This window comes from Nicotiana tomentosiformis, chromosome 1, assembly GCF_000390325.3.
Source record: "Nicotiana tomentosiformis chromosome 1, ASM39032v3, whole genome shotgun sequence".
NCBI classification, from domain to species: domain Eukaryota; kingdom Viridiplantae; phylum Streptophyta; class Magnoliopsida; order Solanales; family Solanaceae; genus Nicotiana; species Nicotiana tomentosiformis.
The window spans coordinates 45,467,622-45,484,643 of NC_090812.1; the positions used below are offsets into that span (position 1 = coordinate 45,467,622).

The 17,022-nt window shown below is 34.6% G+C and overlaps 2 protein-coding genes across 2 annotated transcripts; one reads left to right on the plus strand and one right to left on the minus strand.

The window, feature by feature from the left end:
* Window positions 1-6,324: 6,324 nt before the first annotated feature.
* LOC104120705 (wax ester synthase/diacylglycerol acyltransferase 11-like) lies at window positions 6,325-10,738 on the plus strand. Its single transcript, XM_009632521.4, has 7 exons — window positions 6,325-6,639; window positions 8,408-9,001; window positions 9,154-9,220; window positions 9,575-9,684; window positions 9,794-10,003; window positions 10,139-10,276; window positions 10,468-10,738. Exons 1-7 carry the CDS (start codon window positions 6,403-6,405, stop codon window positions 10,627-10,629), a joined length of 1,518 nt encoding a protein of 505 aa, XP_009630816.1. The 5' UTR covers window positions 6,325-6,402; the 3' UTR covers window positions 10,630-10,738.
* A 126-nt stretch (window positions 10,739-10,864) lies between these two features.
* On the minus strand, window positions 10,865-14,567 carry LOC104120703 (wax ester synthase/diacylglycerol acyltransferase 11-like). Its single transcript, XM_018766381.1, has 7 exons — window positions 14,325-14,567; window positions 12,753-13,379; window positions 12,567-12,633; window positions 11,898-11,989; window positions 11,544-11,741; window positions 11,265-11,402; window positions 10,865-11,110 (listed from the first exon to the last, which is right to left on the minus strand). The coding sequence occupies exons 1-7, from the start codon at window positions 14,553-14,555 to the stop codon at window positions 10,946-10,948; spliced, it is 1,518 nt and encodes a 505-aa protein (XP_018621897.1). The 5' UTR covers window positions 14,556-14,567; the 3' UTR covers window positions 10,865-10,945.
* Window positions 14,568-17,022: the final 2,455 nt, after the last annotated feature.

Here is a 17,022-nt window from a genome sequence, read left to right on the forward strand (position 1 = left end):
AATGAATAAATAAATAATATCGTATAAAATGAGATGAAAAGTAAAAAATAAAGACTCTCTTGTAGATGGAATAACAGATATTAAAACGGGATTGTTACACAAATAGTAGGCCAGATTTAATGTTTACTTTTTTAGCCGGTATATATAGATTATATACATTGATTATTATACACATTTATACACATCTTGAACATAAATTATACATATATTATACATCCACCAGTTATTTTTAGTTTAAGAAACTAGATGGATGACTATTTGGGTAATTTTTTTTTTTAATTAAAAAAAAGGTCAAGAAAACCGTGCAGAATAAGATAGGGTAATATGTCGAATCTAGAGTAAATTGTACAGCAAAAAGACTCTGAAAATAGGATTTTGTTTCTCTCTCGGCGCATGTTAACCTAACGTGCGCATCCATGGGGAAGAGGACTCAGATTCCTACTCAGAAGGTGATCGAAGCAAGGGAAACCAGTAAACAAATCTCAGCACAGACGAAGAAGGGGGAAAATCAAGGAAATCATGCAATAGTGGAAGTTAATGGCATAAATCAAAACCTAAAAATGGCGACTAGTGAAGTTGAAATTGAGCAAAATCAAGGTAAGGAAAAGGCGGAGAATTGAGGTTCAACACCATGCAAAGTCGAATTACCATCACAACTGGAAATTAATGAAGCAATTGTAGAAGACATCAATGGAACAGTAATGGCGGGAAGTAATGAAACAGTGCAAAAAGTGACAAAATCAAAAACTACCATACATGAATGGGAGGAAGGGATACATGTACAACATTCTGTAAGTAATCAATTACGAAAATCCATTGGTATGAAATCATGGGCTGGCGAGGTAGAAGAAGAATTAGAAATTAGGGTTAAGCCTTCGATTTGGGAAAATTTTGACATTACTAAAGTTGCTAATGCTAGATTCAAATTGGAGTATGTGAATCTAAGTAAGCAAGGGGAAACAACAATTTGTGAAATTGAATTGGAGGACATCACATCTGAGATCGATTACTGGCAGAATGCCATAGTCTGTTTGTGCTGGGAGCACATCCACCTTTCAATGTGATAAACAGTTACATACAAAGACAGTGGGGGAAACACGGCATCAACAAGGTCTCAATGTTGAAAAATGAAATTGTGTTGGTGAGGTTTGACACAGCAGTTGGAAAATATGAGGTATTGCAGGGAGGGATATATCATTTTGACAATAAACCTTTCTTTGTTAAGGAATGGCACAAGGATATGGAATTTACTAGGGAAGAACTCTATATTGTTCCCATTTGGGTGAAACTACCTCGTTTGGATTTCAAGTATTGGGGTCCTAAATGGCTTAGCAAGATTGGGAGCATGATAGGTAAGCCTCTAATGGCTGACAGGAATACTGAAAACAAGATTGGGCTTAATTTTGCTAGACTCCTTATTGAGGTTGATGTTGATTCTCCCTTACCAGACAAGGTATATTTTAGGAATGAAAAAGGTTCACTTGTAGAACAGAGAATTCAGTCTGACTGGAAACCTATACTATGCAAGCATTGCCACAAATATGGTCATTCAGAGGAAGAATGTAGGAGGAAGAAGCAACCAACCCCCCTAAAGTAACAGAATGTTGTGCAATAAGTAAAAACAACTGATACAAACAAAGGTCAGGCAATCAGCAATCAAAATTTAACAGCACCAGTAATTGCGAATGCAAGGTCTGGAGTCGAAAATGTGACACCACAAAGTATAACTGAAAGAAGAAAGATGAACTCAGAAGGCTGGGTAACTCCACACAATACAAGGAAGTCATCTAAGGAGCAAGTACAAGAGGCATCAACAGGGCACAACACTTTCAGTGTTCTAAGAGAGGCCAGCACTAGTACATAACCACAGAATAGCCAGGTATCACATGGGAGAGGCACTGTTCTGTCTCCAAGTAGAGATGGATAGCATGCTAAGCTGGAATGTTAGGGGCTTAAATGCTCCTAACAAACAAAAGGAGGTCAAATTCTTTTGTACCAAGGAAAATATTGGTATAGTAAGCTTGCTAGAGACTAAGGTTAAGGCAGGCAATATGGAGAAAGTAATAAATAATATGTTTGGAGGATGACAGTACCTCACGAATCTAGATCAACACTATAATGGTCGAGTGGTTATAGTATGAAGGCCTGACTACTATCAAATCAAGTATATAAGTGGAACTGCCCAAAGCATTACATGTTTAGTTACTGATGTTATTCTTCAAAAGGAGTTCTATATGACGGTTGTGTATGTTTTTAATACTAAGGAGGATAGGAAGAGTTTGTGGCAACATCTAAAAAGTACTAGTGGAGGTATTAATATACCATGGCTGATTACTGGGGATTTTAACTCAGTATTGCAAGCTGATGACAGAATAGGAGGGCTTCTAGTTAGTATGAGAGAAGTGGTGGATTTTCAAGCTTGTATTGATGCTTGTGAACTCATAGAGTTACCATGTGGAGGGTGTAGGTACACATGGAATGACAAATATGGAGATAATAGAGTGTTCTCCAAAATTGATTGGGCATTTGTCAATAGAGAATAGTTGGATAATATGCCAGTAGTTCAGGCTAATTTTCTTGTAGAGGGGATCAGTGATCATTGCCCACTTAAACTAAAAATGGCTAGTGTTACTTTGAAGGTAAATAGAGTCTTTAAATTCTGCAATGTATGGGCTTTACACCCCCAGTTTAAGGGGATTGTAACACAGGTGTGGCAACAACAAATAGAAGGCTATAGTATGTTCCAAATAGTTAAGAAGCTAAAAATTCTAAAGAAGGCTCTTAAGAAGCTCAACCAGCAACACTTTAGGAATATTCTAGCAGAGGCTGAGGATGGCAGGGCAGCTTTAAGTCAAGCTCAAAATAGGCTGCATGCAAATCCTTCAAGTGTGATATTACAAGAACAGGAGAAGGCCATGTACCCAAAATTTAGAAAATCTTCTTATCTAGCAGAAATATTTTTACAACAGAGAAGTAAGGCAAGCTGGATCAAGCTAGAAGATGACAACACTAGATACTTCTATTCAGTTATCAAACACAAGAGATTACAACAAGCCATTACTCTGATCAAGGATCAAACTGGGGCAGTACAAACAAACAGTGCAAGCATAGCAAATGTTCTTGTAGACTATTATGAAACAATGCTAGGAAAGAGAGAAAGAAGAAGAGCAAAAACTTTTCAGAGCTTCTTGAAGAATGAACATATACTTTCTACTGAACAACGGGTAGAACTGATCCAACATTTCACAACTAAGGAGGTGAAACAAGCTATGTTCAGCATTGATGTGAACAAGAGTCCAGGGCCAGATGGGTATGGCAGTGGATTCTATAGAGAAGCTTGGAGTATAATTAGTAAATATATTACTGCAGCTATATTGGAATTCATGGAGAATGGTATATTGCTAAGACAAATCAATTCAACAGTAATATCACTAATTCCTAAAGTACCAGTGCCAGTGCCAGAGTATGCAAGTCAGTTCCGGCCAATATCATACTTAAAGAAAGTAGTATCAATGCTAGTAGCAGAAAACCAGGCAGCTTTTGTAGAAGGTCGATCATTGATTCATAACGTTTTAATATGTCATGACTTATTGAGATATTATAATAGGAAGACCTCTCCTAGATGCCTCATGAAAATTGACCTTAGAAAAGCATATGATATGATCAATTGAGAATTTATAGAGGAAGCTTTGAAAGGTTTTGGATTTTCAGATTCCTTCACTAGTCTAGTAATGACTTGTGTTACTACCACACAATTTTCCATCAGAGTTAATGGGGAGAGTCATGGCTATTTTGAAGGGAGGAAGGGACTCAGGCAAGGGAATCTTATATCACCCCTTCTATTTGTCCTAGTTATGGAATATATCTCAAGGGTGCTAAGCAAGATGAGTAATCTTCCTGACTTCATATATCACCCCATGTGCAAGAATATAAGACTAACACATCTGGTATTTGCAGATGATCTCATGATATTCTGCAAAGCAAATTTGAAATCAGTTGCTAGAGTTATAGAGGCATTGCAGTATTTCAGTGATGTAACAGGGTTGGAGGCTAACTTGGATAAATCTAATATGTTTATAGCAGGTACGGATGATATTACAAAGCAGAATATGCTCAAAATAACATGTTTCACTTTAGAAACCTTGCCTATAAGGTACTTAGGCCTTCCACTTACTGCAAGAAAGTGGAACAAGATAGATTGCAAGCAATTAGTTGATAAGATCACAAACAAAATCATTGCTTACACAAGGCAATTATCATATGCTGGGAGATTGCAAATTATCATGGCAGTTTTGTTTTCTATATATCACTTCTGGAGTGCAGTGTTCATACTGCCTCAAAGTGTAGTAAAACAAGTTGATAAGAAATGCAAGGACTTCCTATGGGGTGCTACAGAGAACAAAAGGAAAATTAACCTTGTTGCATGGGACATGGTATGTATTCCAAAGGAAAATGGAGGTTTAAATATCAAAGGTTACTGCAAATAGAACATTGCTGCTGTTGGTAAGCTACTATGGCAACTAACTAGAAAGAAAGACATTTTATGGGTAAAATGGGTCAATAGTATCTACATAAAGGATAAAGATAGCATATAAGATCACACTCCAACAGAGATTATAGCTGGTATTGAAAGAAATTGAACTCCCTCAAAGTTCAAATGGCAGGATGGTATCAAGAAGACAAATATCTATTGACCACATCATGAGAATATTCCATGTCGAGAAGCTATCATCATATGGTAGGGCCTCTACCTAAAGTAAGGGAGGTTAAGCTACTGTGGAGCGCAATTATGCTTCCTCAACATAGGTTCCTAGTGTGCTTGACATGTAAAAATAAATTGCTAACCAAGGAGAGATTGCAGAGGATACTGACTCGTGTGGATGATCAACAATGCTGTCTATGTGATCAGGCACAGATGGAGAATCAAGCACATCTCTTTGGTCAATGCATATGTATTACAGACCTAAGAGGAAAGCTGAGCAGCTGGCTGGGCATAAAGATTCAGAACAGTGAAGCAAGCCAGGTGATCAAGTGGATCAAACGGAGACGATGGAGCCAATTCCAAAAGGAAATAGTTGCTGCAGTATGGAGAGCCATGTTGTATTACACTTGGCAAGCAAGGAACTGAAAAATCTTTAGAAAAGTAAATGTAGACAGAGAGTGTGTGTTTGCACAGATAAAAAGAGAGATTATAGATTGATTGGGTACATCGGATAGGAATAAAAGAGCTAGAAAAAGTCTATTGATTCAGAAGTTATGTAATTAGATGTGTTGTTATTGTTTGGAGATCTAGAGTCCGGAGCACCCTTCCTAGAAGGTGGTAAAGACACTAGAGGCTCTTTAAGATGTAAAATTACTTTGGTTGTTATGGTAATATTCACATTTATTACCAAAAATAAAAAATAAAAAAAATAAGATAGGGTAGTAGTTTTGAAGTTGCATGCATCACCATTTACGCCACCTGTCTAAGTCTTTCAGCAAACGCTCTGAAGTATACTTTTGTTACTGATCTTTCTGCGACACCTCTTACTTCTGGCCACAGTTTGAAATCTGTCTTCTTCGTCGTCGTCATTGATGACTAACACAAGATTGTGAAACGGGAAGGTGTGATCGAGTGAGATTCATAATCTAGAAACTAATTAATGTAGATTAATTATTTACTAGGTTGAAAGTTGAAAGACATTATTGTAGAAAATCTCAATATTAATGTCAGCAATGGTAGAGACAGAAATTTTCACAAGGAATTCAGAAAAATATCACAATGTCGTGTGTAAGATTTGAAGAAAACAATTTTTGAACCACTTCTTTCATTATACTAACAACTAATCTAATTAGATGGATTCAGAAATGTATATATGTACAAATAAATTTAGTTTTTGTTCTATTTGCACACTATATATTTTCGATAAAAGAGATTCAATGGAACCATAGCTTTCTTATTGGCTGTTTGTGTATATAAATTAAATGCTAACTTAGGTGTTTGTTTAGTTTCATTTGGCGGGAAACAACTTTTAATTAAAACCGAAACTGTTTCTAAAGAAAAGCCAAAGGCTGGTTTCCCAAGATAATTGTCCCTTTGAAATTTTTGGGCGTCTTTGAGTTTGCTTTTTTAACTGTAAGCTAAACAAAAGCTGTAGGATAATTAATTGCTTTTGAATACCTGACGCAACTGTTCATTAATTGCACAACCTTCAACCTTCAGCTATATGCCTATATCCCAATACTAGCCATATTCATATGAGACAGAAGTATCCAACGTAAGACAAAATTAAAAGCTAGCTACTACTTCGGTTTTCAAACTTATATAATACGAAAGCATGTGGAACAAAAACCCATTTTCCAGAACAACAGAAAAGTTATTACTACTAGCTAAACGTTATTGAGAACAAGTTCTCTACATTAATGGAGTCCATAAGATGGAGAAAACCGAGTCTGAAACCGATTCAAACTAAGCCAAAATTAGCCATGGAAGCAGCTGAAGAAGAGCTATTGAGTCCATCAGCAAGGTTATTTCACGAGCCCAACTTCAATGTTCATGTTATAGCTATAATGGGCAGCAAATCAAGAATCAATCCTCAAGTTATTAAAGAGAAATTGGTCCATACTTTGCTTAAGCATCCTCGTTTCTCCAGCCTGCAGGTACCATGCAAAATGGCCAAAATATTAGTCTTATTTGCCAATGATATATTTATGCAAGTACGACTAATCTGCCTCTTTGACAGCAGAAGAAGATGTACTAACATTTTTAGCTTAAACAAGTAATATATATACAAGTTAAAAAATTCAGGAAATATATTCATTTTAAGTTCACATCTATTATCATGATAGAAAAATTTCTGTAGTTCTATAAGGTAATTGTAATCTTTAAAATCGAAAACAGATTCGATACTGTTCAACAAAATCTATCTAAGATGAACAAGATAGAAACGTTTTTATAATTTGATCTGTAAAAATTCAAGTCTTATATTTTTTTGCATGAAGTTAAAAAATGTAGGGTCGACCTCTTTGTTACATTACCCATTACTACTTCTACTAAAATGTACAATCAACTAACTTTGATGTTAGCATTGCCATATCTGATCCTTAAAGAAGATAGCTGCTCCCCAGTCAAAATTCTACATATTCTACTAAGTGGTCTAGACTTTAAGTAGTTTAAAATCCGGTTATGTTTTAAACGGTGCATGAAGGGGTCGTTTGGTAGCCGGTTAGAGAGGAGTTATCCATATATTAAAATTAGGATAACTTTATACATTGTTTGGTTAAAAGAAGGGGAAAAAATAATCTCCGCATAGAAGCTAGCATAAGTTATACAATGTTTGGTTATTTTTGCCTCTTTTCCACATAAAATGTAGTATTGCTAATACAACGTTTGATTCATGTTTTTCTTTTCCGCAAAACTAATACATGTATAAGTTATGAGGGAATCTATGTATTATTTATGCAGGGTAGAAGGTGGAATAACTTATACATGTATTAGTAATACTTGTATTAAAACACAAAATAACAAGAATACCCTTTGTTGAAACTTATATTTTTTTGTTTAAAAATATATATTTAAACTATACTAACAATTTTAATAAAATAAAGTAAGCTAATAATAAATAACACTCACATTACATTTATATTACTAATCCTTATATAACTACCGCATAACTAATCCATGCATAATTAATCCCATCGTAACTCAACTTTGCATAACTTAAACCTGCATAACTAATAAATGCATAATTAATTCCTGGATTACTTATTCCTGCATAACTAATACATACATAACTAATACCTGCATAACTAATACATGTATAATTAATACCTGCATAACTCTATCCGACAACCAAACGACCCCCAAGTGACTAGCGGGTGTGGTTTCCACCATAAAACGAGGAAATGTACTATTTAACATACCTCATCAAACGAGGAAATGCAAACCATATTTTATTCGAATTTATATATATTTTTTGAATATTGAAGAATAATAAAATGCAAAGAATTAATCTGAGAATTTCTCGGAAACAAATTTGTTACTGTTTTAACCTTTTCTTTTCCTTTTATTTGGGTGCACCTAGCCCGGGTTGTAGTGCACAACCTAGACACTGCATAAAGGCCTGAACAGCAAACCTTCCTGATGGGCCTTTCCCCTTAAAGATTGACTAAATATTAGATATAAGAACATAATATATACTGTATTACACTTGATCTGTTAGCCAAAATTAAAAAAAAAAAAAATCTCTTATCCAATAATGAAATTACAAGTACTTAGGAACAAGTCTATAGTGTACTTTGTTCCTAACAAATATGGTACAAAAACACTGTTAACAGAAAAAAGGAGGATTTTCAAAAACCAAAAAATCTTCATATGCCTTTTTGACTTAGCATGCCTTCTTAAATGACATGTTTCATTCTTTTTAAGGTGGTGGATGAGAAAAAAAATGGAGAGATGAAATGGGTCCGGACAATGGTGGATTTAGATAAGCACATTGTGGTACCACAAGTAGATGAACAGAACCTGCAGGGATCACCAGACAAATTCGTGGAGAATTATATTCAGAACCTTAGCAAAACCACACTTGACAAGTCGAAACCTCTCTGGGATCTCCATCTTCTCAACGTCAAAACATCAGATGCTGAGGCTGTTGCCGTATTTCGAATCCATCATTCACTCGGAGATGGCACCTCTCTTATTTCCCTTTTGCTCGCTTGTACTCGCCAAACTGCTCATCCAGATAAAATTCCAACTATTCCTGGAAATAAGAAAATGCCTATCAATTCTTCAGAGTATACGACTAAAGGATTATGGCAATATTTTGCTAAAGTTTGGTCATTTATGAGATTGTTTTGGAACACAATAGTGGATGTGTTGATGTTTATGGCCACGACTATGTTTTTGAAGGACACAAGTACGCCAATTAAGGGTAAGCCCGGTTCTGAGTTTAATCCTAGGCGATTTGTGTACAGGACAGTAAGTCTTGACGATTTGAAGTTGGTGAAAAATGCATTGAATATGGTACGTAAGTATATACTTGGTCCAAAAATATGCTATATATGTTTTGGCAACTTCCTTCTTTTTCCCCCTTCTTTTCAATTTTGCATTAGGAACGAAATGTAGATGTTAATATAGTTGTTTGATGTTTTTGAACTTTTTTATTTCTTACACAGACAATAAATGATGTCGCTCTGGGAGTGACACAAGCTGGTTTATCTGTATATCTTAATAGGAGATTTGGTAAGTTTCTGCCTCGTGTTATAATACATTGTTTTTATGATTTTTCACCCTTATTTTTTTTTTTAAGTTCAGTCATTGAATCATAACTACCGTAACCATAACCAGAGGATATTCGAATTTCTTTCTTTTTATACACTTGAAATAATTTTTATAATATAAGGTCATTCATAGATAACTAAACTACAAGTAACTTCCCATTACAAGTTTGAATTAGTTTTTAAAAATAATTGGTAGACAACCTCCTATAACAAGTAAAATTACACTATCTTCTTTACAATGTCAGTGTTAATAAGTTAAATCCAAAAAGAACTGGAAACAGTTCATGGAAGTAATCTTTTATGCAAAATTTGGCAGGTGAGGGCAAGAAAAACAAGGGAGTAACAGAGAAAAACAATAATCTTCCTAAGAACATAAGACTCAGATCAACTCTTCTTGTAAACTTAAGACCGTCAACTGGAATTCAGGTGATGGCATCCATTCTTTCTTCAAAATTTTAGCACTTCTTGTTTTCCTAGCTTATACTTCAACCCAAGTTGTTGATACTCTTTTCGTGTTTAACTTATACGTATATAGGCCTTAGCTGATATGATGGAGAAGGACACCGAGGCAAAGTGGGGGAATTGGATTGGCTTTGTTCTTCTACCCTTTAAAATTGCATTACGAGATGACCCCTTAGATTATATCAGAGAAGCTAAGGCAACCATTGATCGTAAGAAAAACTCTCTTGAAGCTATCTACACATTTTCCATTTCAGAATTAGCACTCAGATTTTTTGGGATAAAGGTAATTAATAGCATCTCACAACCAATAGTCGATCATTTCTTAATTCTTGATCTACATATAAGATCTTTGTTATCAGAATGTCCGTTATTGCAAGATTTGACCCCTTTTTATACTGTGGGGAAAAATTAATTTCAGACATCAAGCTCAATATCGCACAGAATTATCACCAATACAACAATGTGTTTCTCCAATTTGGTCGGTCCCCAAGAAGAAATTGGCTTCTATGGGCACCCTATGGCTTACCTTGCACCTAGTTCTTATGGGCAACCTCATGTAAGTATCATCAATTTGCTTGACCGAATTGTAATGATTTATTGGTTAATTTAGGAAACACCGATGAGTTATATTTGATATAACACCCCCCCCCCCCCCCCCCAAATTTATTTCTCTGGGTGTTCTTTTATACTCTATAGATTAGTGATTTTGTTTAGATCTTTACATCATACCCGGACTTTGAATTTCAGGCTTTGATGATTAATTTCCAAAGCTATACAAACAAGATGACAATAGTTCTATCAGTAGACGAAAGCATGATTCCTGATCCATATCAATTGCTAGACGATCTTGAACAATCTCTAAAGCTTATCAAGGATGCTGTGGTAGAGAGAGGCCTTTACCATAAATAAAATGTATTTGACAAGATATATCATATCTTTAGTTTGCTCTTCTAGTTTTATGGTTCAAATGTTACGGTTCATTTTTTGTTCTTATTAGGAAGCATCTTGTTGACAATAATATTGGTACACAAGTATAATGTAACTTATCGGCGTTACGACAATATTAACCAAATATTATATTTGGAGCAATAAAACTTATATATATATATATATATATATATATATCATAAATGTAATCGTGCTGACAGACTCATAGTCTTGTATGATCATGAAATAAACACCAAATTTTCAAGTTTTATTGAGGAGCTCCTAAATATGTAATAAGCTAGTCAACCTTAGTTCTGATTTTTGAGAAGGCAGCCTCTTTGATAAGAATGAATGAATCGACAAAATCATCCCCAAACTGGTCCGAATCTGGAATTATTCCTTCATCAACTGCTACTACAAATGTTAACTGCTTGGCATAACGACACGCATGAACCATTAGCCCCTACAATATGCACTTGGATTTAGTGATTTTGAACTGAGTAGTTTTTTCAAATTATAATAATATAGTATGAATATATAGAAGATTCATATAACTATATAACTGATCTCAACTTGTGATTTAAAACGTGGTTGTTTGATTGATTGAAGAAACTTACAGTGGGATGTCCATAACATGTTGGGGCAAGGAATGCCAATGGATGGCCTGACCAAGAAGCTTCTTCTACCGGACCGGCTACATTTGAAAAGACTAGTGTTGTTTGAGATGGAAGTCTTTTTGCAAGTGTTGTCACACCCTATGTGCCATGCCAATATAATTAAGCAAAACATTAGTTAGGTCTAGATTATAACGACAACTAAAAGGAACAAAAAAATAAACATCACGATTTTGTTTGATAATTTGAATGTGTAAAGAGAAATAATGGATTACCTTAAAGCCAAAGAACTTGAGGTTGTAAAACATAAAAGGTGCACTGAGACACAAGAGAATGCTTCGTTCGATCCATTGTTGTCTTAGCTTTGCGGACATAATCGAGAGGATTCTCTAATTGCGCTATATTTAAGGGAATTATGACAAAGGCAAAACAGTTTCCTTGTATCACTACTGCATTCTTCTCAATCATTTCAGATACCGTCTGTCATAATGGTCAGTTGAACTTAATTGATTAGGCACATACAGTCTGAAATTTTACATTGCAATAGCAAAATTATCAATCTGCGTCAATCTTTTTAACCCTAAAAACAATCTTGAAAGATTATAATGTTAAGCGTGTAGATGAAGAAATACTCACTTGGACTCCTAAAGTTGGTCGCAGATTCACTAGGACAGTGGCTCTGCATCTCATTCGTTCTAGCGAAAACTTCCTCTTGCCTTCAACTTCATCTGCCATGTTATGAAGAAACAATAATTATAGAAAGTTTGACTTTCATGATTAAAAGCGTTTTAACCCTCCCTCATTTTCCAAAAGAAATCGGAGTCCGAATTGGATCTCGATTATAATCACCTTAAATTTCTAGATTATTAGTATACCCCCTACCCCCCCCAAAAAAAAAAAAAAAAAAAAAAAAAAAACAAACTTTACGTTGTTAGACACAACCACAAATTAAATATATCACTTTCAACCGTAATTCCTTAGACCAAAATAAAAAATAAAAAAATAGTTCCATGTAGCACAAGTGACCTTATGACTCTCACCTAGCATGATTTGTAGGTTTTGAGGCATGATCGAACTTTCAATTCTGTTTATATACTTAATTCGTCGGTTGATATTGTTTGTGACACACCTATTATGCCCTTTACAATATGTTATTGTGTCAAAGAGGTAAAAGTGCAATTGAGCTGGCCACTACTTAATTGGTGGTCATCCTTGGTAAAAGATGAACTCCAGAAAATCCTTGTACATAAAATTAAATTACGTTTCTAATAAGTCTAAAGTCAGCTAATTAAGAAGGTCAATTACCGTATCTTCGGTGGATATAACGAGACAAAGCTGCTTGTGTTATCCCCAGTATAACGTCGTTAACCGTCTAAATTTGCAAGAAAGAAAAAAAAGGGGAAAGATTAGGCTACGTGAATAACAAATTTAAACCCATGAAAAGGGATTTATAATGCTATTCAACCTTGTATTTAAGGATTATACACTTACACAGTTTGTCGCATTTTTTATAAATTTAATATCATCCAAGCCAACAGTCCGATAGATAAATCTTTGTCGAGTGGACGACTTAAATCCTTGTGCAACTGCGAAAGGTGATTGAGAGTCTTTCAAGAAGAGAGCAGTCGCTACAAACAACAAAACATCAGCAACTGTATTGAACAAAAGACTGATGAACAACCAGAACTTTGCGACGTATTGCCATATCAACGACCAAATATTTTTTCTATTGCTTATTGATAAATTTGATTTGCCCTTGGAAGAAGAAGAAGAAGAAGAAACCGGGAGTGTGGGCAAAGAAGTAGGATCCGAAGTTTTCCGGAAACAAGAGAGTAAAAGCGAAATGAGGGAAACTCCATCCCCAACAGAATGGTGAAAACGGAAAATAAACGTAGCCTCGGCATCGGAGGTTTTCACGTTAAGGATGTGAAGATCCCATAGAGGTTTTGACGTGTCAATAGTGGTCGTACTTAGGTTTGATATATACTCTTCTACCAACTTGTCGGTATCCATATTATTGGAGTTTGGCTTCAGGTCAGGGACAGTAATATGATCATCTACGTTCACTGACGTAGGAACCCATCTCATTTTTCCGTTGCCATCACTTTCATCCATAACCTGTTGACGTTTCAACACAAAATAAAATATTTAAATGTTACTGATACATTAACCTTGTAAAGATTTACACTATCGTGTTATTTAGAAATGTAATCACCAGTAATTGTCTATATGAAACGTGAGTTGTTAGTATATGTAGTTAACTTTCTATAATTCATCGATAGTGTCAAAATTGTTTACACATTTGATGTGCACAAATTAATTCGCCCTAAATTTATTAAATGCATGCCAAAACTACATGATATATGGAATATGTCCCCCACAAGCGGTAAGCAGGCTAAAACAACGTAGTGTATTTTAGTACATTAGTGTAGCAAATTTTATCATTTCACATTAAATTATGCCTAATTACTCATTAAAAAATTATTATAAAAATATATAGATAAGATTTATTTGAATTTTAGATGAGAAATTATCTTTTGAATTATGATGAGAAGATTCATACAATGGATTATATAATAGATAAAGTCAACAAAAAATCATAATAGATCAAGTCAACAAAAAAACTTTAGAACAATAAAAGAAGTGGCAAGCCATTGGAAATACTAGAAAGCTAAATGAGTTTGCTGATTTTTCGTTAGACGAAAAAATTCAACTTTTTCAGGTTAATTGTTTTTCTTCTCTCGCAACAATTCTATAGAGACAGTTCGATGAAATTTATTTATTTATTTTTTGATTTAATTCTTTTAAATGTAGTCGCTAAATTTAGTATGCAATATACATATATTTTTATTAATTTTTTCCGTTATTTTTATATTGAAACGATCCGCCTATTGGGCGGGTATGTATACGAGTTACTTATAAAAGGAAAAAGAGATCCTCCGGGCTAATGAAGGAGGCGCGACATGATCTTAAGAAAAATGGTTAAAGAAAACCTAGGGAACTGTATCTGCCATGCAAGATTATTGTGATTAGTTAGACAAATGTACTTTCATGTTTCTTTACCTGCAAACTGGAAAAGTGTGGGTGTTTAAGCAACTTGCATTGTATTTCAGCTTTCATGGCGTCAACGTCAAGTGGTACTTTCCAACCCATGATTGCTACGATGTGAACATTGTAGTTTGGTTCATGAAAAACTCTAGAAGATGGACTCAATAATGCTTCTTCTTTTCCATTTTCTAATTTCTTTGATGTTCGTACAGGTTTGAGAGCCATCTTGTTTCCACCACACTCCATATTTTAGAGCAAATATTATTATTATTATCACTTATCAAACTACAAAGAAAATGCTGATAAAAGGCTCCAATTATTTAAAGAAGAAAGGAAGATTTATTAATTAGGTGCACACAGAATTGATAGATTTCAACAGTACAACGAACATTTCATTAAAAGCACAGCTGTCTTGTTAATTTAGCTTTCGGGAAGGGGTTAGGATCTGGTCCAATTATAAATGGTCCAATATTTATCAATACATGTCTGGACCATGTATTCCTATGAAATTTTAAAGGCTTAGAGCCCGTTTCGACTTAAGAAAATTTTCTTTTTTTTTCAAAACATTTTCACTTTTTTTCGAAATTAACGTTTGTTTATAAAATTTTCAATTTTCACTTGAAGATACATTTTGAAAATTTTTGAAAATTTAAAAAACTTCAAAAAGCTGTTTTTCAAAATTTTCACTCAAATCACTCACAAAACTTCAAAAACAACCCAAAATTATATTCATGTCCAAACACAACTCTAAATTTCAAATACCATTTTCACTCGAAAATTTTTTTTCACCACGTTTTGGAATTTTACAATTCTTATGTCCAAATGCCCACTTAGATCTCTTAAATTCCTCTACCCGTCTCTTAAAATTTATTTTTTCTTCCAAATGGAAGGTAAATAAGGAGCCCTGATGATAGGCTAAAATCTATCACCTCAAGTGCGCGCCCAGTGCGCGATCGCGTACTTGGTCGCACATCCGGGTAGTATCAGTTGGGAATTTGGGAAAGTGTAAAACATGAATGTTGTAGATCTTTTAAATAGCTTTCCAACGATATACTGTGGAGCCCAAACGGATTTATGAGCTAAAATTTATGTGTATTTTACTAGACAATGTGTAGTATGCCTACTCGATTCTTCATTGCATTCTTAAAGTGCACTATCATCCGTTGATCCACGAACACGATCCCAATTTAATCCTTGGGCTTTTACTCAGACTTCAAAGCTCCAAAATAGCATGAATTCATTCCACAACATCTACATAGATCGGAATCACTCCTACAAGGCATAAAACACACAATTAGTGCAAAACACTAGCGATTAAAGCTCAAACTCAATTAAAGTGCATTAAATTAGAGTGCAATAAGCGACTAAAATACAAGATTATAGCCTACCATCAGTGCTCTGTATTTACCTTCCATTAGGAAGAAAAATGAAGTTTTAAGAGACAGGTAGAGGAAATTAAGAGATCTAAGCCTTTAAAATTTCATAGGAGTACGTGGCTCCAGTCGAGACATGTATTGATAAATATTGGAGCATTAATAATTGGACCAAAGAGAAGTGAGACAACCACCTCAAGTGGAGAATGTTAGTTTAGAAGAGCTTATGTATAAGTTCATAAATAAGGTGGAATAGAGATTTACACACGATGACGAAGCCACTAACAACCTAACAATGTAAATGAATCAATTAGTGAATAGACTTAGCTCGTTGTATTATGATGGTGAATATATGGAAGAGATACCGTGTGAAAATGAGCCTACCCGAGATGATGAACATCTACAGAGAGAGTTTTCCACTCTACAAGAGAACTCTGTTTCAACTGAAATGATTGAAAATGAGGTTTTGGTTGATTATGAAGCAATACAAGAAGAGTTCAAACCCCCATCCACCTATCCACAATTACAACTTTTAGTAGAAGAGAATGAGGAACAAATGGTTTTGGACTTACTAGAGGAGTACTCACATGACCCTTCTTTTTCGTTTTCTTATTCAAACCTTGATCATGTAGATTTTATTTTTGGAGATTTACAGGAATATGCATGGCTTGATCTTGTGAATGAATGCAGAAACAAGTTGAGGATAATCCTACAAGAACAATCCGCCGCTCAAAATGAGGCCAAGAAAGAAGGAAAAGAGCGGATCTTTCAAAAATTCCTAAAGGACTTTAGCCTGATAAGCACCATAAAGAATCCCAAAGAGCGAAAATGAAAAATAAATTCAAAATTAGGGATGGAGTTCACAAGTTTTCTGAAACGAAAAAAGTTCATGGGATTTTTCTTTACCTCTTGCTTTTTATTTGTATGTGTCATGGGGACATGCCACAATTTAAAGTGTGGGGTGGGGATGTAAATATGTAATTAACTGTTGTTTTCGTTTCTTGTGTGTATTTTCATTTCATTCGATTGAAATTTTTAAAGTCGAAAAAAATAAAATAATTTTCTTTAGGTAGTATAATAATTTCCCCTTGGTTTTTCTTGGTGCCGCGATTTTTTTTCAAGGGTTTTGGTTGAATCGGGTGTAGTTAATTTTATTTTGTTTTTGGAGTAGGAGATCTTGTGCTATGATTTTTAATGAAAGCAATATCTTTTGACTTTATTATGCCTTGAGAATAATAAGTGCTTTAGTTGTGACGCTTAGACTCAGTTTTTGACTCTTGTATAAGCAATTTAAATTGTATGATCTTATCTTTGCTTAACTACTTTGATTAGAGTGTCTT

Bases quoted from the DNA above. Each gene is read 5' to 3' on its own strand.
- LOC104120705 (XM_009632521.4), top strand. From the start codon at position 6,403: ATGGAGTCCATAAGATGGAGAAAACCGAGTCTGAAACCGATTCAAACT. The intron at 6,640-8,407 runs GTACCATGCAAA...ATTCTTTTTAAG, and splicing joins CTCGTTTCTCCAGCCTGCAG to GTGGTGGATGAGAAAAAAAA. The intron at 10,004-10,138 runs GTAATTAATAGC...AATTAATTTCAG, and splicing joins TCAGATTTTTTGGGATAAAG to ACATCAAGCTCAATATCGCA.
- LOC104120703 (XM_018766381.1), bottom strand. From the start codon at position 14,555: ATGGAGTGTGGTGGAAACAAGATGGCTCTCAAACCTGTACGAACATCA. The intron at 11,742-11,897 runs GTGAGTATTTCT...CCATTATGACAG, and splicing joins GACCAACTTTAGGAGTCCAA to ACGGTATCTGAAATGATTGA. The intron at 11,111-11,264 runs GTAAGTTTCTTC...TGCATATTGTAG, and splicing joins CATGTTATGGACATCCCACT to GGGCTAATGGTTCATGCGTG.